The sequence below is a fragment of the Phacochoerus africanus genome, chromosome 11, assembly GCF_016906955.1.
Source record: "Phacochoerus africanus isolate WHEZ1 chromosome 11, ROS_Pafr_v1, whole genome shotgun sequence".
NCBI lineage: Eukaryota > Metazoa > Chordata > Mammalia > Artiodactyla > Suidae > Phacochoerus > Phacochoerus africanus.
Window position 1 is genome coordinate 119,537,027 of NC_062554.1, and position 26,402 is coordinate 119,563,428.

The following is a 26,402-nucleotide window of genomic DNA, read 5'->3' on the forward strand; positions in this document are numbered from 1 at the left end:
TTTGTTTATTTTACTCTGATTTTTATTATTTCATTCCTTCTACTAACTTTGCATTTTGTTCATTCTCCTTCTAGTTCTCTTATTGGTGAGATTAGACTGTTTATTTGAGTTTTTTCTTATTTCCTGAGAAAGATTTTATCACTATAAACTTCCCTCTTAGAATTGCTTTTGCTGCATTTCTTAGATTTTGGGTTATTGTGTTTCATTTATCATTTTTCTCCAGGTATACTTTAATTTCATCTGATTTCTTCTCTGACCCTTTGGTTGTTTGCTGGCATGCTTTTTTCCCCTAGTGATAGATTTCTAGTCTCATTCTGTTGTGGTCAGAAAAGATGCTTGATGTGGTTTCAGTTTTCTTAAATTTATTGAGACTTGTTCCATGAGTCAAGAACATATTACATGTCTGGCATGTAATATATCCTGGAGAATGTTCCATGTGCACTTGAAAAGAATTTGTGTCCTGCTATTTTTGGATAAAATGCTTTGAATATATATCTATTAATTCATATTGTCTAATATGTTATTTAAGGCCATTGTTTCCTTACTGATTTCCTGCCTAGATAATTTGTCCATTGATATAAGTGGGGTATTGAAGTCCCCTGGTATTATTGCCTTGCTATCAGTTTCTCCCCTTATGCTTGTTAATATTTGCTTGATGTAGGTAGGTGCTTCTATGTTGGGTACATATGTATTTACAATTGTTATATTTTCTTATTAGATTGATCCCTTAATCATTATTTAATGTCCTTCTTTGTCTCTTGTTACAGTCTTTCTTTTAATGTCTGTTTGACCTGATATAAGTACTGCTACCTCAGCTTTCTTTTCATTTCCATTTGCATGGAATTCTCTTTTAGCTTTTACTAGAGCTGAGATCTTCATATTAGAAGGATCTGGAGTTCCCATCGTGGCTCAGTGGTTAACGAACCCAACTAGCATCCAGTGGGTTCAGTCCCTTGTCTCACTCAGTGGATTAAGGATCTAGCATTGCTGTGAGCTGTGGTGTAGGTCGCAGACATGGCTCGGATCCCGAGTTGCTGTGGCTGTGGTTTAGGCTGCTGGCTACAGCTTCAGTTGGACCCCTTGCCTGGGAACCTCCATATGCTGCAGGTGCAGCCCTAGAAAGACCAAAAAAAAGGAAGGATCTTTTATGACTTTTAATATAATTATTGATCTACAAATCAAGAAATAGAAAGTGATTTTGTTTTAGACAATCTTCCTCTCAACAGTCCTCTGTTAATATTCTACTAACACTTAGTTCCAGTAACTATAGTGATTTAAATTTAGTTTGTTCCATACTTTACCCATTTATGTTTTTTTCCAAAAGCTATTTCCCCTTTGAATTTCTTACTTCATTGTACACAAATTTTTTCAGTTCCCAGGGCCAAAAACCCAAGAGCCAGGTCCAGCTCCATGAGCATGAGCCTAGGAAAGTGCAAGGGCATGTATCAGAAAGGCCCTCTGAATGGAGTTCAGTGCTCAGTGATTGCAATCTCAGAATTCTGAATTATTCATCTTTGGATTTGTCTATTGTAAGTGAAGTCCAGTAGTACAGTGGAGCATGCACAGGAACATGGAGCCAAGTCATGGTAGCACCTCCCACTGCCTCTCTGAGATGTATTCCACATCCATTAGTTTCCCACAGCCTGGAACTCCAGCTGCCCTTCCTCTCTCTGCCATACCCATCCAGGGCTCTCACTCTCTGATGCTAACAGGAGCCTGTACACAAGCATAAGAAAGATAGGGGTTAGGCTGCACACTCTTGATGAGGCCATCCTTGTTCCTGCCTGTCACCTTCACTGGTGTCTGGCAGATGGCAGAGACCACAACTCATTTGAGGTAAACCTGTTGTTCATCCCCAATTCCAGGTACCTAGTGAGTTGGAGTGGCAACCATGGGAAGGGAGAAGCCTGGCTTGACTTCCCTGTTCTGGGCATAGCACATGGGTCTGGTGGGTGGAGAAGAGCAACCTGGTATCCACTGAGTTGTGGTCTAGCACCCCTGGGATCTATTGAAGGTTTGCACTTCATACCCTGGTGCCCAAGGAAACATGACATTAAATAGCAAATTAAAAATACCATGGCAGATGGAGAGAGAGACTGCTGAAAAAAGGAAAATGTTTTCTATTTTAGTACCTTTAATGGCACCATTTTTCCTACTTTTTGAACAAGGGCCCTACTATTTTGCATTGAGCCCCTCGCAATAGTAGCTGGTCCCATCTAAAACAGTGGAGACTTTAACTCATCTTCCGGCCTCCACTTCCCCCTTCATGCAGTTTAGCTTTTACACTGCTGCCAGAGCAATCTCTTTAAAATTTAAACCTGATCATTATTTGACTCTCCCTTGCCTAATGTCTTTTAGTAGCTCTGTATGGTCCCATGCCTTGGACATGTCTAATTTTTGTACATTTTATTTGGCTTGCACAGTGGGTTCTTTCCATTCTCTCTCTCTCACTTCTTCCTTCCCCTCATTTGAATGCCTTCAGACATAGCTAACTTTTCCTTCAGAAAGCATCCGTCATCTGCTGAAAGCTTTTAACTTGTGTTTTATAGGATGATTAAAACCAAAGATATCTTGGCACAGAGAGCTTTTCACTGTCTAGGTTTTGGTGGCCCTTCCAGTTTAATTCCCTTACATCCCCACCCGTGGTTCTTAGCCTCAAAAATTAGAGAGTGCTCCATCTTTACCAAACTTAAGTTCCCCAAACAAGTTTCTTCCAGCATCTCTGCACTTACATGCCTAGTAAGGCCACCTTCTAGTCTCTCTAAAAGTGTTCTCATCCTTCAAAACAGCTCCAGTGGTTCCCTGCCTCTGGTAGGGCAACATTAGCCTTGACCTTCTCTGCCCTTCCATAGGAGTGTGTATTTATCCATTATAATACTGATACTTTTGTATCGCAGGGCTGTTATGTGTATAGTTGCTGGCCCTGAACTGATATTCCAGCTGGTAGTCTCTAGAATGGGATGTACACACTTCAGCGGGTGCACAGCACAGTCCATTTGGGTTGCAGAAAGACATAATAATAAACATTTGATTTTTGAAATTTCACTCTTTTAAAATTTTATGTTATTGGTTGTGTTATACATCAGAACATTCTTGTATTTTACAGGTAAACAATTTTAGGAAGGTATACCAACAATATTTTACTAATTTGCTATGTAGTCAAAACAATTTAGAAACCACTCTACTAGAAGGTCAAGACCACATCTTGTTCCTTTTATAACTCCACCACTGATCTTTTCTTTTTCCCTAATCTGTTTATGAAAACTCAGCATATAGGTGACATTCATAATTGCCCAAAATATGCGCATTTCAAAGACATTAATCTTTTATGCCATAGCATCTTCATCATTTGTTAATGGTTTCAAATTAATCAACATTGTATACGGATTTTTTTTAAAAAGGTCCTACATTAATCTATTAAGTGAAATAGAATTAAGGATAATAAATAGAAATAGTTAAGTGGAAAGAAATCATTTTCTTTGAGTGGAAGCCTATGAGATTTAATTGTAGAAAGAGTGACTCATGGGGACTGTCTTAGTTTGCTTCTCACTCAAGGAATAATTGGAAGTGTAGGAATGTGGTCTGCTCTCAACTCTTTAAAAGTTAAATGAAGAAAAAGATAATACATTCAGCAGAAGTGAAGGTCAAAAGCTGATGATCTGTTCTTAGCTACCTGGCTCATATGTTATGCAGCCAGGGAGACCATCACTGTCACTCAGGAGCACCTCTCCATCAAAATCAGGTACCTGCAGCTGAAAAAGGCTTTGCACTCTTCCAACCATGTGGTCTAGGGCCCAGTGTCACCTGCCTTTTTAATTCTGCCAAAATATCGGTACAAGGATTTCATATTATTAGCATTTAAGAATTTGGACCTGGAACAGGAAAAGGAGTGGTTAGAACTTACTTTTTAATACATGTTCAGCTAGCATATCCCTGTGTGACCAAGAGCAAGTTGTTTGACGTTCTCTAAGGCCTATAGTGCCTTTTTATGATAATAAAATACTACACAAATATTTTAAGATCCTTGCAGTTTTGAAGATTAAGAGATTCTGTATGCGAAGAATGAATTTGTTAATATTTTGGGACCTAACTTCATAATGGAATAAATCTCTTCGCAGCACTTAAAGGAGTACAGTTAGGGAATTTCTGTCATGGCTCAGCAGTGAACAAGCCTGACTGATATTCACGAGGATGCGGGTTTGGTCCCTGGCCTTGCTCAGTGGTTTGAGGGTACGGCATTGCCGTGGGCTGTGGTGTAGGTCGAGGATGCGGCTCGGATGTGGCATTGCCATGGCTGTGGCATGGACTGGCAGCTGCAGCTCCAATTGGACCCCTAGCCCGGGAACCTCCATGTGCCACCTTTGCAGCCCTAAAGAAAAGACCAAAAAAAAAAAAAAAAGAAGTACAGTTAGGAAATAGCCTCTAGAAGTTATATAAATATACCTTGTAAAATGTTTTCCATGATGCATTTCTCCCTCCCTTCCCCCATTTTATTCTGTACTTAAAAGAATTAATAGAGTGACTACATTATTTTACTTTGTGCCTTTTGCTCACCACTGTGTCCATAATATGGGTTTTAAGTGCACTTTGTTTCATCAGAGGCAGGAAGGTTTTTGTTTTTTGTTTTTTGCCACACCCATGGCATGTGGAAGTTCCCAGGCCAGGGGATCAAACTCATGCCACTTGTAGCGATCTGAGCCACAGCAGTAACATCGCCAGATCCTTAACCCACTGCACCACCAGGGAACTTCAGAATTTTATTTTTTTTCAAACAAATAATGGGCTCCACAGTCCCCCTTGATCTGTGATGCTGTTATTCTTAGAGTCCTAGAAATGAGAGAGAGAAAACTCCAATTAAATTCATCTAGTCCATCTCCCCTGACAGTGAAAAACTGCCTTTCACATTACATTATCTGATGCTTTTTCAGGCTTCCATGATAACCTCTGCGAGGCTGCCCAGTAGACTAATAGACCTCACTTCGGGGGAATGTTCTCTTTCTTGGTTTTGACCCTTCATTTCTCATTATTTTATTCCTTAAAGCCATCTTCCTTAATATTCATACTCTGTGAACTTAAGTAAATCAGCAGTCTCTTCTAGTCATAAGAAAATCAACATATACCTCATTAGCAGGAACTGAGGTACTACAGAAGTATTTCAGATATTAAACTTCTCATTTTTGAATACCACATTTGGTTTTATTTTAATAATGTTGAGGTTTTCTCCCTTCAGATATATTGGTAAATAAAGATATTTACTACTTTTTTCTGAGTAAATTGGACTTTTATTAATAATTCATACTAGTCATTATTAGAATTCTGCAAATATGTAAAGTATCCCACTGTGTGCTAAGCATTGAAGAGATGCAAACGTGAGCTTGGTAATGTTTGCTTTAGGAGTTCAGACTCAGTAGCAGGTATATAAGACTCAGTAGGGGTTATAAAATAGGAATAGAATAAAGTACTGGTCAAAGCATTAGTATAAACAAAAGATCTTAGGTAATCAGAAACAAGAGACTAACCTCTGTTAGAGAAATCAAGAATGGTTTCCTGAGGAGTTGATATTCCAAATAAATAGTATAGGGACAACTAAGTGGCCACTTGGACAAAAAAATAAAATTAGATGTAAGGTGCAACCCATACCTTTCAACAAGAATAAACTCCAAATGAATTAGGGATCTAAGTGTGAAAAATAAAGTGTACCATTTAAGAATGGTACAAAGAAAACATATGAATTCCTCTTTAACTGTAGTATAGAAAAAAAACTTTGTCATGGTACTAAAAAGCTAGAAGTAAAAAAAAAAAATTTTAATGCATGGTCAGAAACATCATAACCCAGTTAAAAGAAAACCAGCTGACTGGGAGAAAATATTTACAACATAAAAAGAATTATTTTTGAATGAAGGACAAATGGCCAAAAATACAATAGAAAAACCAGGAAAAAAAAGATATGAATAGGTAATTCTCAAAACTATAAAAATTGTTCTGAACATATAAAACCAATGTTCAAATTCACGTATAATCAGAAAAATGCAAATAAAACAACATAGATATACTATTTACCTTTTAGGTTTGCAAAAACTAGAATATGATAAATCATTTTGGTGAGGTTTGGGAAACAGGCACTCTCATACGTTGCTGATGGGAATGCAGACTGGTATAACCCTTCTAGAGGAGATTTTGGCAAAGCTACACGTGTTCTTACCTTTCCACCGAGCAGTCCCACTTTTAGCAGCCTAGCTGGAAAATATACCTCCATCAGTATGAAAATACATATATCTGAGGTATTCCTTACAGTATTGTTTGTAATTGCAAAATTGAAAACACCTGAATGCCTGCTCATAAGAAAGTAATTAAATAAACTGTGTGGAAGGTAGAGTAATGGCCCTGAAAGATCCTAATACGTAGTATCTGTGAGTATGTTGTCCTACATGGCGAAAGAGACTTTTTCCCTCGAGGTGGGAAGAGTATCATAGATTATCCAGGTGCGTTTATTCTAATTACATGAGGCCTTAGAAACTGAGAAGCCTACAGAGAAATGCAACATTGCTGGCTTTTAAGATAGAGAGAGGGTGCCATGAGCCAAGGGATGTAGGTCGCCTTTAGAAACTGGAAGGAAAAAAAAAAAAAAGGCAAGAAACAGATTCTTCCATAGAGCCTGAAAAAGAAATACACCTCTGCTAACACTTGATTTTTAGCCAGATGAGACCTATTTGGACTTGTTACCTACAGAACTATAAGATAATAAATTTGTAGTGTTTAAGCCACCATGTTTGTGGTAATTTGTTACAGTGGCAATAAAAAAAACTAATATAGTGGGGGGGAAACTGGTGAAATTAGAACTAAGTCTATGGTTTCCATCAGTATGGTACCTATACTAATTCCTTAGTTTTCATAATTATACCTTGGTTCTATAAGATGTTAACATTAGACAAAGCTGGGCAAAGGAAAACTCTCTGTAATATTTCCCCAGATTTTCCATAAATCTAAAATTTTTTCAAATATGAAAGGAAAAGCATCAGAGATACCTTCCCTTCCCAAGATTACTCCCCCACTCACCTCATTAAAATCTTATTGTTAGTTGTTGCTCATATTGTAATTGCCACTTCTTTCTTATTATTCCTTTGCGAATTTCCAGCTAGGCTTTTAACTCATGTTAAAAGTAAAGACTTATTCACAAATTTTTTTAGTGGTTGTATTCTTAATAGACCCAGACTGGAAGCATCCCAAATGTCCATCAGTTGGCAAATGTATAGACCAGTTTTGATATATCCATACGGTGGAATAAAAAGGAACCAACTACAGGGTTCCCTCCTTAGTACAGCAGGTTAAGGATCTGGCATTGTCTCTGTAGTGGCACAGGTTCCATCCCCAGACCACACAATGGATTAAGTATCCAGCGTTGCAGCAGCTGTGGTGTAGGTTGCAGCCACAGCTCAGATTCAGTCCCTGCCCAGGAACATTTCTATAGGCCATGGGTATGGGGAAAAAAAAAAAAAAAAAGGAATCAACTACTCATACATGCACCAATATAGATAAATTTCAAAAACAGTACGCAATGTGAATAGACTCCTTACTGTAAAATTCCATTTATATAACATTCTAGAAAAGATGAAACTATAGGGACCAATCAGATTAGTGGTTTCTAGGGACAGAGCAAGGAGGAAGGGATTGACTGTGTAAAGGGCTGTGAATAAATTTTAGGTGATAGAGATGTTCCATATCTCAATGCGGTAGTATACATTTGTCAAAAAAAATGGGAGTTCCCTTTGTGGCACAGCAGAAACGAATAGGACCAGAATCCATGATGATGCCGGTTTGATCCCTGGCCTTGCTCAGTGGGTTAAGGATCCAGCACTGCTATGAGCTGTGGTATAGGTCACAGACATGGCTCAGGTCCCAACATTGCTGTGGCTGTGGTGTAGGCCAGCAGCGAAAGCTCTGGTTCGATCCTTAGCCTGGGAATTTCCGTATGCCATGGGTACAGCCCTAAAAAGAAAAAATCATCACACTATATACACCTAAAAATAATGAATTTACCCTTTTATAAAATTATGTATTTTTAATAGAAAAGATATAAAACATAATACATAAAAATTAAAAGGTTTGAAAAAATTTAACAGGAAGACGATAGTCAAAACAAATCTGACATAACACTTTTCTATCAAATGAAAATGAATCTTTAAGACAAAGAATATCATTAGTGATAGAGAAGATGTGCTTAATAGCTTGTTTGCTCCCATAGTAAATCAGCATATCAATAAATTATATTATTGTATATAACAATTGTATGTTACATTGTATAATGTACATATTTTACATTTATATTTTAATGCAATCTAATAACATCAATATGTTAGCATTGGTTAGATCTGATTAATAAGTATGTGTTTATTATATTCTATGCTTTTGTAAGAATTTCATGATAAAAGTTTTACTTTGTTTAATAAAAGAGAACCATTGGATGCTTGTCAAAAATGCAGATTGGTGCTCCACATCAAAGATTCTGATTCATCAGCTCTGGGCTAGAAAAACAATTGTAATTTATGATAAAATCTTTTTTTTTTCTCCCTGTGATGCTTAAATTTGCAAACAAACAGACAAAAACAAAAACACCAAAATGAAAAACCTCAGCCAGAGGAGAAATTATCCTCATTGAAACTGGTTGTTAACTATAAAACACTTTGTAGCTATTTGTTGTTCTGTTTATTCTTGTTACCTAGAGTTTCCCTTTCTGTTTGGACTTCCAATAACTGGAAGATAAACTCAAGTAAAATATGATCACTGAAGAGTAGTTTTAACATTTTTAGTTACGCTTCCTTTTCCTTTTTCCTCGTTAGTTTTCTGCAATTAGATTTTAGTCAAAATTTGTAGAACATCTACAAGTTCCTAAGTTATGTTAAGAGAATATATATATAAGGGAATAATTTACATATGACATGGTCCTTCTTCTCAGGTAGTTACGATCCATAATAGTATGAACTGCTAAAATATGCAAAATACACAGATTAAATTACAAATTAAACTAAAACTTAAAAAGCAAGAATGAAATCAGTCCTCACCTGGGTCCTTTCTAGTTGATACGGTAACATTTTCATAGTATGAGTCATATAACATTTTAAGAAACTGCTATTAAAATTACCTAATCACCTAGAATTGCTTAGTCCCATGTGTGTTTGCTTATATGGAAAAGTCTCAAACAGGATTAAAGCAGGGTTCTGTTGCACATCACTGTGTATTTGTGTGAAAGGTGTTGACATGTAAAAAAAAAAGAAAAAAGAAAGGTGATGACATGTTTCTCTGCCTCTTCCCCATGTCTTAAGGGAACAGCAGCCACACTAGAACGCCAGCAAGTCAGTGTCTCTGATTACCACCACTGAGGCTTCTGAGAGTGGTTGCGTAGCAGCAGTTTTATTTCAGTTACCAATCATGCCCTGATAGCCAAGTTCAGTCTTCAGGGGTTACTCCAATTTGCAAGTGGTGGACAACTTTTATCTTTATCTTAACATTTACCCAGCTCCAGAGAAAGACACCATTTGGCTTTCTCTTTCACTGGCAATTCCTAATTTTCAGCCTTATTTTGACAAAAAATTGTGAGGATCAACTGCTTAAAGTAAGTCATCTTGGCTGTATCAATTGCTATGACAATGTAGGTGTTTAAAATAAGCTTTTTCCTGCTCTTAAGAGTTATAGATGGTAGCAGCAGCATTTCAAACGATGATGAGATGAGGTAGGATTTGTTTGGAGGGTTTTTTTGGTGATCCTTCAGATTAGGTTGAAAGGATGAAATCAAATTTCTTCATAGTCTACTTCTTTGTTTCTATTTATGCTGTAGGATTTTTAGAGTCCACTTATAGGAGCATCATTTACTCTTCAAGTTAACATAAGACATGTATACCATAACTTTATGCGAAAGAAAGAGAAACATTTTCCTCTTGGCATCCATCTATTTTTAAATTTTATATTTGAATTTTTTTCTTTCAGTGACCACAGAATTAGTTATGTATAAAAGTAATTATAATAGAATTTCAGTTTTACTTCAGTTTATTTATATAGTTAGGAGCCTGAGGAGCAAATTTTACTAAGTCAGATATCACATTAGTGGGTGCTATCTGACTTAGAAAAGTCTTTTTTTTTCTCTCATATTTTTGAATTGTCATATTGCGTTTCTGACTCTTTGTGATATATAATTCTGTAATAAAATACATGTAGAAATTTAGTATAGCACACATGGGGAAAATGCATTATATTATTATTTTTTAATATAAGAATTTTTTTTCCATTATAGCTGGTTTACAGTGTTCTGTCAATTTTCTACTGCACAGCATGGTGACCCATTTACACATACATGTATACATTCTTTTTTCTCACATTATTATGCTCTATCACAAGTGACCAGACATAGTTCCCAGTGTGACACAGCAGGATCCCATTGCTAATCCATTCCAAAGGCAATAGTCTGCATCTGTTAACGCCAAGCACCCAATCCATCCCATTCTGTTCCCCTCCCCCTTGAGAACCCCAAGTCTATTCTCCAAGTCCATGATTTTCTTTTCTGTGGAAAGATTCATGTGTGCCGTATATTAGATTCCAGATATAAGTGATATCATATGGTATTTGTCTTTTTCCTTCTGACTTTCTTCACTTAGTATGAGAATCTCTAGTTCCATCCATGTTGCTGCAGATGGCATTATTTTGTTCTTTTTTATGGCTTAGTAGTATTCTGCTGTGTATATATACCACATCTTCTTAATCCATTCATCCGTCAATGGACATTTAGGTTGTTTCCTTGTCTTGGCTACTGTGAATGGTGCTGCAATGAACATGCAGGTGCATGTGTCTTTTTCAAGAAAAGTTTTGTCCAGCTATATGCCCAAGAGTGGGATTGCTGGGTCATATGGTAGTTCTATGTATAGATTTCTAAAGTACCTCCATACTGTTGTCCGTAATGGTTGTACCAGCTTACATTCCCACCAACAGTGCAGGAGGGTTCCCTTTTCTCCAGCATTTGTTATTTGTGGACTTATAAATGATGGCCATTCTGACTGGTGTGAGGTGGTATCTCCTGGTAGTTTTTGATTTGCATTTCTCTAATAATCAGGGATGTTGAGCATTTTTTCATGTGCTTGTTGGCCATCTGTATATCTTCCTTGGAGAAGTGTCTATTCAGGTCTTTTGCCCATTTTTCAATTGGGTTGTTGGCTTTTTTGCTGTTGAATTGTATGAGTTGTTTGTATATTTTAGAGATTAAGCCCTTGTCAGTTGCATCATTTGAAACTATTTTCTCCCATTCTATAAGTTGTCTTTTTGGTTTCTTTTTGGTTTCCTTTGCTGTGAAAAAAGTTGTCAGTTTGATTAGGTCCCATTGATTTATTTTTGCTTTTATTTCTGTTGCTTTGGGAGACTGACCTGAGAAAACATTCATATGGTTGATGTCAGAGAATGTTTTGCCTATGTTTTCTTCCAAGAGTTTGATGGTGTCTTGTCTTATATTTAAGTCTTTCAGACATTTTTGTGCATGGTGTGAGGGTGTGTTCTAGTTTCATTGATTTGCATGCAGCTGTCCAGGTTTCCCAGCAATACTTGCTGAAAAGACTGTCTTTTTCCCATTTTATGTTCTTGCCTCCATTGTCAAAGATTAATTGACCATAGGTGTCGGGGTTTATTTCTGGGTTCTCCCTTCTGTTCCATTGGACTGTCTGTCTGTTTTGGTACCAGTACCACACTGTCTTGATTCCTGTGGCTTTGTAATATTGCCTGAAGTCTGGGAGAATTATACCTCCTGCTTGGTTTTTGTTTCTCAGGATTGCTTTGGCGATTCTGGGTCTTCTGTGCTTCCATATAAATGTTTGGATTGTTTATTCTAGTTCTGTGAAAAATGTCATGTAGATTACTTGGGGTAGTATGGCCATTTTTATAATATTGATTTTTCCAACCTAGGAACATGGAATATCTTTCCATTTCTTTACATCTTCTTTGATTTCCTTGATTCATGTTGTATAGTTCTCGGCATATAAATCTTTTACCTCCTTGGTCAGGTGTATTCCCAGGTATTTGATTTTTTGGGGTGCAATTTTAAAAGGTATTGCATTTTTGTATTCCTTTTCTAATATTTCATTGCTGGTATACAGAAATGCAACTGACTTCTGAATGTTAATCTTATATCCTGCTACTTTGCTGAATTTATGAATCAGTTCAAGTAGTTTTGGGGTTGAGTCCTTCGGGTTTTCTATATAGAGTATCATGTCATCTGCATACAATGACAGTTTTACCTCTTCTCTTCCTACTTGGATGCCTTTTATTTCCTTTGTTTGTCTGACTGCTGTGGCTAGGGCTTCCAAAACCATGTTGAAGAGCAGTGGTGAGAGTGGGCATCCTTGTCTTGTTCCAGATTTGAGTGGGAAGGCTTTCAGCTTTTCTCCATTGAGTATTATATTTGCTGTGGGTTTGTCATAAATGGCTTTTATTATGTGAAGGTACGTTCCCTCTATACCCACTTTGGCGAGGGTCTTGATCATGAATGGATGTTGGACTTTGTCAAATGCTTTTTCTGCGTCTATTGAGATGATCGTGTGTTTTTTTGACTTTTCTTTTGTTAATGTGGTGTATGATGTTAATTAATTTGCATATGTTGAACCATCCTTGTGAACCTGGGGTGAATCCCACCTGATTGTGTTGTATGATCTTTTTTATGTATTGCTGGATGCGGTTGGCTAAAATTTTGTTGAGAATTTTTGCGTCTATATTCATCAAAGATATTGGCCTGTAGTTTCTTTTTTGGTGGTATCTTTGTCTGGTTTTGGAACTAGGGTGATAGTGGCATCATAGAATGTCTTTGGGAGTGTTCCTTCTTCTTCAACCTTTTGAATAAGTTTAAGGAGGATGGGTACAAGTTTCTCTTTGTATGTTTGGTAAAATGCGCACGTGAAGCCCTCTGGTCCTGGACTTTTATTTGTAGGGAATGCTTTGGTTTTTGGTTTTTTTGTGTTAAAAAAAAAAAGAAAAACTTTTTTTGTCTTTTTTCTAGGGCCACACCTGTGGCATTTGGAGCTTCCCAGGCAAGGGTTCTAATCAGAGTTGTAGCCACCAGCCTATGCCACAGCCACAGCAACACAGTGTCCGAGCCACATCTGCAACATACACCACAGCTCACAGCAACTCGGAATCCTTACCCACTGAGCGAGGCCAGAGATTGAACCTGCAACCTCATAGCTCCTAGTCAGATTCCTTTACCAATGAGCCTCGACGGGAACTCCTGTAGGGAGTGTTTTTATGACATATTCAATTTCATTTCTAGTGATCGGTCTGTTCAGTTGATCTGTTTCTTCTTAATTCAGTTTTGGCAGGCTGTAAGTCTCTAGAAAGTTGTCAATTTCTTTTGGGTTGTCAAATTTGTTAGCATACAATTGTTCATAGTATTCTCTCCTGGTTTTTTGTATTTCCGTAGTATCCGTTGTGACTTCACCTTTTTCATTTCTTACTTTGTTTATTTGGGTTTTTCCTCTCCTCTTCTTGGTGGGTCTAGCCAGAGGTTTGTCAATTTTGTTTACTTTTTCAAAGAACCAGCTCTTGGTTTGATTGATTTCTTCTATTGTTTTTTAATCTCTATTGATTTCCTCTCTGATCTTTATGATTTCCTTCTTTTTGCTGATTTTAGGTTTTGTTTGTTCTTCTTTTTCTATTTCATTTAGGTGGTGGGTAAGTTGTTGATTTGAGAAAGGCCTGTATTGCTGTGAACTTCCCTCTGAGCACTGCTTTTGTGGTATCCCAAAGATTTTGAGTGGTTGTGTCTTCATTATCATTTACCTTGAGGTATTTTTTAATTTCCGTCTTGCTTTCCTCATTGACCCATTGGGTTTTTTGGGGTTTTTTTGTTTGTTTGTTTGTTTGTTTGTTTGTTTTGTCTTTTTGCCATTTCTTGGGCTGCTCCCACAGCATATGGAGGTTCCCAGGCTAGGGGTCTAATTGGAGCTGTAGCTGCCAGCCTACACCAGAGCCACAGCAACTCAGGATCCAAGCCACGTCTGCAACCCACACCACAGCTCACAGCAACGCCAGATCCTTAACCCACTGAGCGAGGCCAGGGATTGAACCCGCAACCTCATGGTTCCTAGTTGGATTCGTTAACCACTGCGCCACGACGGGAACTCCGACCCATTGGTTTTTAAGTAGCATGTTGTTTAGTCTCCATGTAGTCAGTTTTTCTCATTTCTTTTCCTGTGGTTGAATTCTAGTTTCATGCCACTGTGGTCAGAGAAGATACCTGAAATAATTTCCATACTTTTAAATTTGTTGAGGTTAGCTTTGTGCCCCAGTATGTGGTCAGTCCTTGAGAATGTTCCATGTGCACTTGGGAAGAATGTATATTCTGATTTTTTTGGATGTGATGTCCTGAAAATGTCCATTAAGTCTAACTTTTCTATTGTGTCCTTTAGGATCTCTGTTGCCTTGTTGATTTTCTGTCCAGGGGATCTGTCCATTGATGTGAGTGGGGTGTTAAAGACTCCTATTGTGGTTGTATTCCCATCAATTTCTCCTTTTATGTCTGTTAGTATTTGTTGTAGGTATCTGGGTGCTCCTATATTAGGGGCATATATTTTGACGATTGTAATATCCTCTTCTTGAATGGATCCTTTAACCATTAAATAGTGTCCTTCTTTGTCTTTCTATATGGCCTTCATTTAAAATTCTGTTTTGTCTGGTTGGTAGGAGTATTGCATATCAGAAATGTCTTGTCCATTGGCATGAAATATCTTTCGCCACCCCCTCACTTTCTTTTTCTTTTTTTTTCTTTTTTCTTTTCTTTTCTTTTTTTTTTTTTTTTTTTTTTTTTTTTGTCTTTTATAGGGCCACTCCTGCAGCGTATGGAGGTTCCCAGGCTAGGGGTCTAATTGGAGCTGTAGCTGCCGGCCTACGCCAAAGCCACAGCAATGTGGGATCCGAGCCACGTCTGCAACCTACACCACAGCTCATGGCAATGCCGGATCCTTAACCCACTGAGCAAGGCCAAGGATCGAACCCACAACCTCGTGGTTCCTCGTAGGATTCATTAACCACTGCACCATGATGGGAACTCCTCCTCACTTTCAATCTATGTGTGTCCTTTGCCCTAAAGTAAGTTTCTTGTAGACAGCAGATTGGAGGTTTTTGCTTTTTTATCCAATCTGCCCCTCTGTGTCTTTTAATTGGTGCATTCAGTCCATTGTCATTTAAGGTGATTATTGATAGATATGTACTTATCGCCCTTTTAAACCTTGTTTTCCAGTTGATTCTTTGTTTCTCTTTTCTGTTCTTTTTTTGGTTGGATGGTTTCCATTTGTTTTATGCTTGAGTACTTTTCAGTTTTTGTGAATGTAATGTTCAGTTTTGATTGTGGTTGCCCTGTTTTTTAAGTATATTAACCCCTTCCTATATCTGCTTGCTTTAGCCTGATAGTCATGTAGGCTCAAACACATCATTAAAATAAAAAAAGAGTCTATATTTTATCACTTTCCTTCCCCACATTGTGTGATTTTGATGTCTTTTTTTTTTTTTTAGCATCTTCATGTTTAGATCTGTATGCTGGCTTATTTAAGTGATTGCTTTCCAATTGTGGTTTCCCCCATCCTAATTCTTCTTACCTTTTTTTTTTTTAATTTAGAGACGCCCTTTCAATATTTCTTTTAGAATGGGTTTAGTATTGCTGTACTCTTTTAGCTTTTGTTTGTTGGAGAAATTCTTTATTTCCCCTTCTGAAAATGCATTATATTATAGTGCCTAGAATATTTGAAGAGAAACTAGAATGTGGAGAACTTGTCATGGTAATAGGGGTTAAAAAGCAAGAGTTTCAGGGTCAGAACTGCCTGAACTTTAAGTTTTTACTCTGCTGATTAGCAGCAGTGTGTGACTTGGGAAAAGTCAGATAGCTTTTCTGTATTTCAGCTATTGATGTGTGATCTACTGCTGATGAAGAAAGTGACCTGTTCATATATTGCACATTATGGCTTAAAATCATAGTAAAATTTCAGAGCTGAAATTTCTTTCAGAAAAGCAAGTGCTTATTTATTTATGACTGCTTGGAATGGTCTTACCTCTCATCGGTGATTTCCGTAGACGTCAGAGTGAAAGGTGAGGTGCTTACAGTGGCCTACGGGATCTGCAGGCTGTTCCATCTGCCCCACTGCGGCACCAGAGCCACCCCGCTACCTCTCCGACCTCGTTTCCCACAACCCTTCTCACTGCTCACTTCATTCCAGCCATGCTGACTTCTTGGCTATTTCTTGATCATACTAGACATGCTTTTGCCATAAAGCCTTTGCTGAGCCTAGTCCTGCTGCGTAGAATGCTTTTCCCTTCCAGTATCTGCAAACTGACTCACTTCCTTCCAGTCTTTACTCAATGAAATCTTTGTCTGTAAGGTCTCCCATGACCACTTTATAATTCCAACCCTCTTTATTCAGTTCTGTTTTTCTATTGCGCTAATTTCTTGTTCTTTGTTTATTGTCTGCCTCCTTCCACTGGTATGTAAGATTAATTAAGGCAAAGATTTTTGTTTTGTTCACTGTTGTGTCTCAAGTATCTGGCTGTAATAGATGCTTAGTAAATATATGAGCAAATAAAATTTTTTAAGTACTAGCTATATACTGGATTTAAATTCTAACTCCTCATCTATTAACTGTATTGCCTAAAGCAAGTTACTGAATACTAATTCGTGAGTTGTTGCATGGATTAAATAGCATCACATATTGGAAAGTACCTGAGCCATGCTTGATTCCCAGGAAGCCTTCAGTGAATTCATTCAGCCAACAAATGTTTATTGAACACTTGTGATATACCAGATATAACTTACAGACACTGGCATACATCACTGGACACAATAGCCCCAGATCTGTGATACTGTGGAATTTATCTCTAGTTTCCTTCTCTTCCTTTGTTGTAGTAGTTTCTAGGAGGAAGGAAAAAAAAAAAAAAAAAACGTGATTTTACCTAGTATTCAGTAGTCTCTCAGCCTAGATTTATATTCAGTTAATATGTATAGGAACCCATTTTCCATTATTTAAAAGTACTTTTGCATTCAGCTGTCTTATTCTTTGGAATGGCCTTAGGAAAAGGAGTTTTTAATCCTCATTTTACAGATAAGAAATCTGAGACTTTAAAGTCATGACTTGTCCTAGGTCATTCAACTAGGAGAAATTGGAGCCAGGATTTGAAGCCACACTTCATAATTCTTTCCATGGTGGCACTTGCAGCAAAACCACTGTAATGGCTTTTATTCATTTCTGTCCTGTTACATTTCAATTCTACAAATATATATTGACCGCTGCTAAATGCCCTGATAATCAGCCCTGCCCTGGGAATGCACAAGTTGTTTGGTCCCTGTCCTGAGGAGTACAGTTTAGTAGAGAAGACTGTTAACACATCAGCAGGCAGGCAGTGTGCTGAGTGTAAAGCTGGCTCTATTTATAGATCCTTGGAAGCACAGAGGAGGAGGTCCTAATCTAGAGCAGGGCCAGGACATGCCAAAACAGACACCTTAGAAGAGATCGTGCCTGAGCTGAGTCTGAAAGGATGACTTAGCTGGGGGAAAGGGAGGCAATGTGAGCATTAGCAGAGATACATGGTGAATGCCGAGAATTGTACGCTTTTAGAGTTGCTGGAGTATCAAGAACAAAGCAGAGAATGGTCAGGGATCAGGTGGAGCTGTTAGTAGCTACCAGATGATAGCATATCCTGCATGCAGAACTCTTACCAGGACCACTGTTTTAGGTGCCTTTAGGTCAGTTTTCCACCCCTGGTCCACTCAGCTATAGCCAGGGTTATTCATGGTACAAAGCACCCTGTCCTATATGTACAGAATTGCTCAGGAGGGGCTGGTGGGCAAGAGGGCATGCTGCACACTTTGAGGTTTCCCAGAGGGAGTAATGTTGCTGGAAGGTTCTGTGCACAGGTGGTCCAGGTCAGAGGCATAGGAAAATCCACACCAACCTTGGGGATAGTGACTGTTTAGTAGCATCAGCCTATTCAGCTATGTGGTCTTCCTGAACAGCCTGATTGTGAGACCAGATTTTAAACACTGATTCAGTTTTGATTTTGGGTAACTGATCATAAAGCGAATGGAAGTTATTGGAGATTAATTAGCTTCAGGTCACTGGTCCAGGAGTCTAGGTTGAGTAGAGAGAAAAGAACAGGGTGAGGAAGAAAATTAGGTGGTCAAGAGACTGGAGGTTTCTTTGAGGCTGAAGAGCAGATGTATTTGCAGAAAGAGATACCTGGTCAAGAAGAAAAGTCAGTGGAGTTCCCATCGTGGCTCAGTGGTTAACGAATCCGACTAGGAACCATGAGGTTGTGGGTTCGATCCCTGGCCTTGCTCAGTGGGTTAAGGATCCAGCGTTGCCATGAGCTGTGGTGTAGGTTGCAGATGCGGCTCGGATCCCGCATTCCTGTGGCTCTGGCGTAGGCTGGCGGCTACAGCTTTAATTAGACCCCTTGCCTGGGAACCTCCATATGCCACGGGTATGCCCCTAGAAAAGGCAGAAAGACAAAAAAAAAAAAAAGAAAAGTCAGTGAGTTCCCCTTACAGCTCAGCAGAAATGAATCTGACAATTATCCATGAGGACCCAGATTCAATCCACAGCCTTGCTCAGTGGTAAGGAACCAGCATTGCCATGAGCTGTGGTATAGGTTGCAGAAGTGGCTCAGATCTGATGTTGCTATGGCTGGGGCGTAGGCCAGCAGCTCTGGCTCTGATTGGACCCCTAGCCTGGGAACCTAGCCTGCGGCCCTAAAAAGACCAGGAAAAAAAAAAAATTCCGAAGAGTATTATTGTCTAAGATGTCTGAGGAGGAGGATCTGAATTAGTATCTAGGGTGCGATTCTAGGAGTGGGTAGCTGGAGAGGCAGTTAAGGGTTCTTGGAGTTAAGGAATTGTGAAGCTAAGATATTATTAACACCAGCATGGTGTTAAGAGTTAAGAGACAGAAATAGTGCAAGCTAGGGGCTAAACCCCTCAATAAATAAAGGAAAGAGAAAGAAAGATTAATGCATGGCAGCAAAGAGTGATAAAGTATATTAAATCAAAGTGGTATGAACCTTGAAGAATATGCATTACTCCAAGCCATTACTTCATGGAATAAAGGTTTGGAAACAGTCACGATAAGCTAGGAAAATCCCAGCTCCTCTTCCTGGGTACCATTGAATATGAGGTAGGGGAGAATGGAAAACTTCTATCAAATAGGGCCCTAAGCTAAGAAGTATTCTCACATGAAAGCTGTGTTTCAGTTATATCAAGGAAATGAAAACCATTTTGTAGTGTATTCTGCCATCTCCATGAAATTTCACTGACCCACCTGAGCAATCTTACACTTTCCCTTATCTATATTCCTTAACCATATTTTAGGTATAGATTTATATGATATCTATTGAGAACTTCTTAAGGTTTAGATTCTGTGGTAGATGTTAATATGCTGAGCATTACACCTTCCCTCAAAAGTTTAAGGGCCAAAGGGAAAAATAATTAGACCTTAATGGCTGAGTAAATCACCTTTCCAAACTTATTTTTCACTGCTGCTACTCATATACCAACCAGACTAATTTACTTAATGTGTGTTGTTACCTCAATGCCACTTTTCATGCTTTGCTCCATAAAATCCCCTTGCTCCTCAATACGCCCAGATCCAAATCCTGTCCACCCTCACAGGCCTAGAATATACCACTTCTTTCATATAATTTCCCTATGTTTTGACAGATGATGCAACCTCTTTTTTCACTAAACTCAAGGAATAATTTCCTGTGTAACTCTCTAAAATAATGCCATGTTTTGTCAATGCTAAGATACATTTTTTTCACATTTTAACAGCTCTGTAGATTATTCTTTTACAATATGCTGTTTGTCATCATCATTCTTTTTTTTTTTTTTTTTTTTTGCCATACTCATGGCATGTAGAAGTTCCTGGGCCAGGGATTGAATCTGAGCTGCAAATGCAACCTGCATCACAGCTACAGCAGTGCCAGATCCTTTAACCCACTGCGCCAGGCCAGGGCTCAAACCCTCACCTCCACAGTGACCCAAGCCACTATGGTCAAATTCTTAACCCATTGCACCACTGCAGGGACTCATCAACATTCTTGAAAGAAAGAATATATCATGGTATTCTGTGGAAAAACATGAACAACTGCTCTGAGTCAAAAAGTAGTTCAGAATAATGAAGAAGCCTTAGGAATACTTTCACCAATTTTGTATATTCTTTAATGTATTATGCTCTGCGTGATATATGACACAATCTGCCAAAGTAAGACTTTGAAAAACAACATCTTTAGTGCAAAATAAAAATTCTAAGTGATAAGGTGTTGTGTTATAATTAAACTGGCATTTTTTTTTCTTAGTGGTCATGAAATAGTGATGTGAGGAGTTTCCTGTGGCAAAGTGGGTTGAGGATCTGGTGTTGTCACTGTAGTGATGTGAGTCACTGCAGTGGCTCAGGTTCGAGCCCTGGCTGAGGAATTTCCACATGCTGTGGGTCCAACCCCCCCCCCCAAAAAAAAGTGATATAACTTAGTCATTGGTGCCCTAGATTGAAAGAAATATGATGGTGTTGTTTTTGTGATTAAATATGCCAGGCATTAAGAACATGTACCTTTCTAAAGCATATTGTGTCATATATATATTTATTTCTAATCCAGTATTAAACCATGGACTTTTTGAGGGCAGAGTTTGTGTTTATCTTTGATTCCCTTACAACATCTGGTATGGTGCTTTATAACATATGGACATAAATATTTAATAGAGAAATGGATTAAAATATGAAGTATGGGAGTTCCTGTCTTGGTGCAGTGGTTAATGAATTCGACTAGTAACCATGAGGTTTCGGGTTCGATCCCCAGCCTCACTCAGTGGGTTAAGGATCCGTCATTGCCATGAGCTGTGGTGTAGGTCGAAGACACAGCTCAGATCTGGCATTGCTGTGGCTCTGGCGTAGGCCACCATCTACAGCTCCGATTAGACCCCTAGCCTGGGAACCTCCATATGCTGCCAGAAGCGGCCCTAGAAAAGGCAAAAAGACCAAAAAAAAAAAAAATATATATATATATATACATATATGAAGTATGATATAATAAGTGCCACTGAAAGGCAAAAGTATTATATGAGTGAACATCTGCTAGTACATTCTCAGTTAACTGCTTTACTTTATTTTTGTTAGAAATGTATTTGTATATACTATTAAGTCAGATCCTTGGGCTAAATCTCAACTTAGGCCAGTGGTTTTGAACCAGCTCTAAATGATCCTTATAGAATTCTAAAAATTTAGGTCTGGTTTGCTGAACAAATGTGGTGACTCAGTCTTGACTAAATCATAGAAAGTAGTAAATAAAGTCTTTGCCCTGAAGAACAAATGATAGTGTTTTTCCCTAATGATGCTAAGATTATACAGGAGACCAGGCAAATGCCTGTCTCTAAGAAATATAGTACTTTTAAAAATAGCCTTGTTTTTTTCCCTCCAATCAATCTCAATATACCTATAATAAGAAACAGCCTGGGGAATTAAAAAAAAGCATGCAGAATGATATCTATGTGATATTTTCTAGGAGTTTTTACTCTTATTCTCTGGGCTACAAGAACAAGAAATAATCATTTTTCTTCATTGAGCTAAATAGTTCTACTTCTGATTGAGCTACTTTTTTTTCTATTTTTCTCTAGTAGTTGCTTGTATGCTTACAAACTACTTGGTGTGGAAAAGCACTGTGCTAGTCCACACTGCTCTTTACCATTTATCTTTCTGAATACATGAGAGGATTGTACATTCTTTCCCCATTGAAGTTGATGTGGTCATGTGACTATTTTGTCTAATAAAATGGGACCACAAGATTCATGAAGCTTTAAGAGCAAGTACATGATTTGTCACCTTTCCTTTATACTGCTGTAGCAACTATAGAAGCACAGAGATGGAGCCTCCCTTAGCCTAAGTCCCTGAGTGAGGACGGCATCGAGCCAGGTCCCCATTTCCCTTGTTTGACCTGTTCATCATCTCATAGTATGTTTTGTGGCATTATTAGATAAGCACAATCTAGCTTGTCATGATAATATAGTCTTCACCCCCAAAAGAGTAGGCTTTAGCAGTAACTAAAAGAATGTGACAGATTTGATGTGTTGATTAGCCCTGTATTTTTTTCTTCTTTATGGAAATATTTATTATATACAGCTTCTATAAGTTAATAAGTGATTAGAGTCATTTCCATACATCAAAACAGTTTTCTTGGAATTGCAAGCTTTTCTTAAGGCATTTTGATATACTTATAAGGTGTCCTTTCATCTGCCAACAGTAGAATTGTTTCTTAAAAGCAGTGATCATAGTCATGCATTCTTGCGTTTATTCTTTTATTCAACAAACTTTTTTTGAATGGCCATTATTTGCCAGATGCTAAGACTAAAAAGACATTCAAGGCACTCCTAGATCATTTGGTGGTAGTGGTAGAAAGCAAGAAGGAGCTAAACACTGTAAAGCACTTTTTTCTTTTGTAGTCTAGATGCTTCCTTGGTTTCATCAATGACACATGCCTATTTCATTTTAAAATAGTTAAGCTACATTTAAAATTTAACTTCACAAATTCCATATCCAAGGTGACACAGACCAAATTTTACTGCTATTGAAACCACCAACATACTACCTTAGAAGTTAGACGTTTCTTTACCATAGCTAGTATAGAAACTATTTAAAAAATGATATTAAGTGCTGTCAAAAAGTTTTAACTCTCCCAGTTGTCATAAGAAGGGAAAAAAAGAATGTATCACATTACCAGGCAGTTTCAAAGCTATTGATTACAAATTAAAAAATTAAAAGCAGAATTCTGTTTCTGGTCTTCATTATAAGAATCTGAGTATTTCTTCAAAGGCAGAGAGAATGAGTTAGGAGACAGCAAGGTTCCCTCTTGGTTCGTTTTCCCATCATCTTCTGCCTTTTCACTCTAGGGGTTCTTCAGCAAGCGCCTGAAAGGCTCCATCAAGAGGACCAAAAGCCAATCAAAGCTTGACAGAAACACGAGCTTTCGGCTTCCCTCTCTTCGCAGTGCAGATGACAGGTAGGAATTCTCTTGATTAAAGCAAAGAAAGCAGTGAATTTTGATAAGTCATTTTGGTTTTCTCTAACTTTGCATCATTGACAGATGGAAAGATCCAATACAAAATGTTGGCTCAAATATCCAACCAGTTTTTATATAATATTGGAGAATGTATGAATACCTAAGAACTAATTTAAGGATCAGTTGTGCTGTTTCTGTAGAATCAAGTTCTTGTGGTCAGAGGTGTATCTTTCTTTTGTAGAATGACTAAGGGATGATGATGCCAGTGACTAACATTTTTGATCACTGTACTATGTGTTTTGTATGCATTACCTTGTTTAATCTTTATAATAACCCGATAGTATAGATAAATATTATTATCACCATGTTAGAGATGAAGAGTGTACGAAACAGAGAAAAAATCTTACCCAAGGTTATACTGCTTGGTAAATAGCAGAAATGGTATTTGGATTTGGACAATTTGGCCCTAAGTGTCTATGGTTTTCATTACTGCATTGTTCTTTATATTATAATATTTGGAAATGATCTCATATTAATTTGCAGTTACTTCCAGAAGACATGTTGAAAAGGAAGCCTGAATTTCAATAATTAGGTCCACCAGCTTGAGCAAACCTCAAATGCCTAGCTTGCTAAGGTTAACAACCTTCTAAAATAATTGAATATATACTAGCACACATTGGTTATATTTCATGTCTCCATAATGTTCCAAAATATAGGAAATAGTACTTGTTGTGTCTTGACACATCACCACCACCACCAGTATTTATCGATTGTTTACTCTGTGCCAAGCATTTTTGTTTTATTTTATTTCTTATGGCCTTACCTGCAGCATATGGAAGTTCCTGGGTCGAATCTGAGCTGAAGCTGTGGCAATGCCAGATCTTTTAACCCACTGCCCCAGGCTGAGGATCAAACCTGCACCTTCACAGAGACTCAGGCTGCTGCAGTTGGATTCTTAACCCACTGTGCCACAGCAGGAATTCCTGTGCTAAGCATTTTTAATGTAGCTTCTCATGTAATACAACCCTAGATACTATTATTGTGCTCATTTTACAGATGAGGCACTAAGGCAGAAGAGATTGAGGCACTTGCCCCAGTCACACAGCTAAGTAGTAGGGCTTGGATATAAATGCATGTCTGCTTTTCATAATGATACTCTTATTTATACTTGGATTTGTTTTCCTTTTGGTAGTAAGTTCATTATTGTCAGTTACCTGCATAACAAACAAAAATAGATTATAATCTCTATAATGGCAGATTATGCATTTGCCAGGCAGAGAATTACTCTCCTTATTTTGTACATGAAGTAACTTGCCCCCCATACTGAGTTGATGAGAGGCTACTTCTTTATCAGCCACATTAGAGATGTTCTGTGGAATTTGCAAGTCTGTCCAATTTGCAGTATAACTGTATCATTAAGTATGTCTTTTATACCTGTTTTAAGGTAATCATTTAAAAATTTTTTTCTCATGTTCTTCTTATAGATTTATTTTGCAACCTTCATCATTGTAAGAATTCAAGCAGTTTATAAATAAACTTCAATAAAATAGAATGACACATTTTTCCAGAATACTGGTTTTTAAGACCAAGGATATGGTGCAGCAACTAAAATGTTCCTAATTCAATAGCCAGTTTCTGCAGCCTCATGTATAAACTTGGGAGATGAGATATTTTTTGTAGGTGGGCTTCTTTTTTTTTTTTTTAAACTTGTACTAAGTATCACTTTTTTAACTTCAAACAAAGTACCCAGTCCTATTGTATTTGGCTTTAAGTAGTTTAAAGGAATTCTTGGATTGAGTTACCAAGAGATTATATTCTCCTGGAGTCTGCTACTGCTATTATATAGTCAGCATATTTTTACCCTTTCCAATGACTTAAATTCATTATATGTGCTTCCATGCTGTCCTACTTCAATCAATAGTAGTATCTCTCTGTCTCAAATACAGCTAGATAGAAAGGTGCTAGTAACTCTCAGATATCAATCAATCTTTTTTATTTTTCAAATCCATTTGAATAAGTTTTCCTACATAAAAAATTTTCCCAAACTTTGTTTCTCTTTAATAGGGAAATACTCACTAGAAGTATAACTGTATCACAGTTAAAAAAAAAGCAAAAACAAACTTTCTTGTCCTCAGATTATCCAATAGACAGGCACAAGAATTATCAACTGAGTTCTTCAATTTAGTACCCTTACAGGTATGATTAGAAATTTTCCTAAGACCTCTGGTCTTGTGTCATATGCATCAGTTGCCAAAATTAGATCATTTCTTCCCAAGTGGTATATGGTATCTAATCTAAGTAGAAAAACATTTCTTTATTTCTTTTTTTTTTTTTTTGTCTTTTGTCTTTTGTCTTTTGTCTTCTTAGAGCCACACCTGAGGCATTTGTCAGTTCCCAGGCTAGGGATCACATCGGAGCTACAGCTGCCGGCCTACACCACAGCCACGGCAATGCAGGATCCAAGCCTTGTCTGCAACCTACACCACAGCTCTCAGCAACGCTGGATCCTTAACCCACTGAGCAAGGCCAGGGATCGAACCCGCAACCTCATTGTTCCTAGTCGGATTCGTTTCTGCTGCACCACGATGGGAACTCCAACATTTCTATTCTTATAGCAAGTTGACAGAAAGTCTAGGCAAACCTAGTAAGCAGTCCCTTTTCTCAGTTTTTTTATGGCTTATGAAGGTTCCCAGGCTAGGAGTATAATCAGAGCCGTAGCCGCCAACCTACGCCAGAGCCACAGCAACGCAGGCTCTGAGCTGTGTCTGCGACCTATACCACAGTTCATGGCAAGGCCAGAACCTTAACCACACTGAGCGAGGCCAGGAATCGAACCCACAACCTCATGGTTACTAATCAGGTTCATTAACCACTGAGCCACTATGGGAACTCCTTTTTTCAGTTTTTTAATTGAAGAGTAAAATATGCCTGTGTCTTTGCTGTCTAAAAAAAAAAAGGTTTAATACATAAGTACAGCTTAAAAAACAATTAAGTTCCTCTTCACCTTCCTTTTTTCCCTATGTAAATAGCCTTATCATTAATAGTTTGTATATTTTCAAACCTTTTTAAAATCCATACCTAAATGCACACATACACATCTTTTGCTTGTTTGCATCTAAGTGAGATCATATTGTGTGTATTACTTTGTGACCTAGCTTTTTAGTAAAAATATTGTGACACCTTTATGTATCAGTCATATAAATCCACATCGTTAAGCACACAGCTGCCCACTTCAAGTGCTACAGGTTTTGTAACATATGTACTTCACTTCTCTGTGATGGATATTTTAATTGTTTCCCCCTTTTTGGCACAAAGAGGGTGCAACGACTATTTTTTGATATGTACCTTTCTGT

General features: G+C 37.9%; 1 protein-coding gene across 6 annotated transcripts in view; it reads left to right on the forward strand.

The window, feature by feature from the left end:
- Positions 1-26,402, forward strand: part of RASAL2 (RAS protein activator like 2) — a 388,439-nt gene that overhangs the window by 299,349 nt on the left and 62,688 nt on the right. For all 6 annotated transcript variants that reach the window (XM_047752626.1, XM_047752627.1, XM_047752624.1 and 3 more), the window contains one exon: positions 22,940-23,049. In XM_047752626.1, coding sequence (XP_047608582.1) covers positions 22,940-23,049 — 110 coding nt within the window. The remainder of the gene's footprint in view (positions 1-22,939; positions 23,050-26,402) is intronic.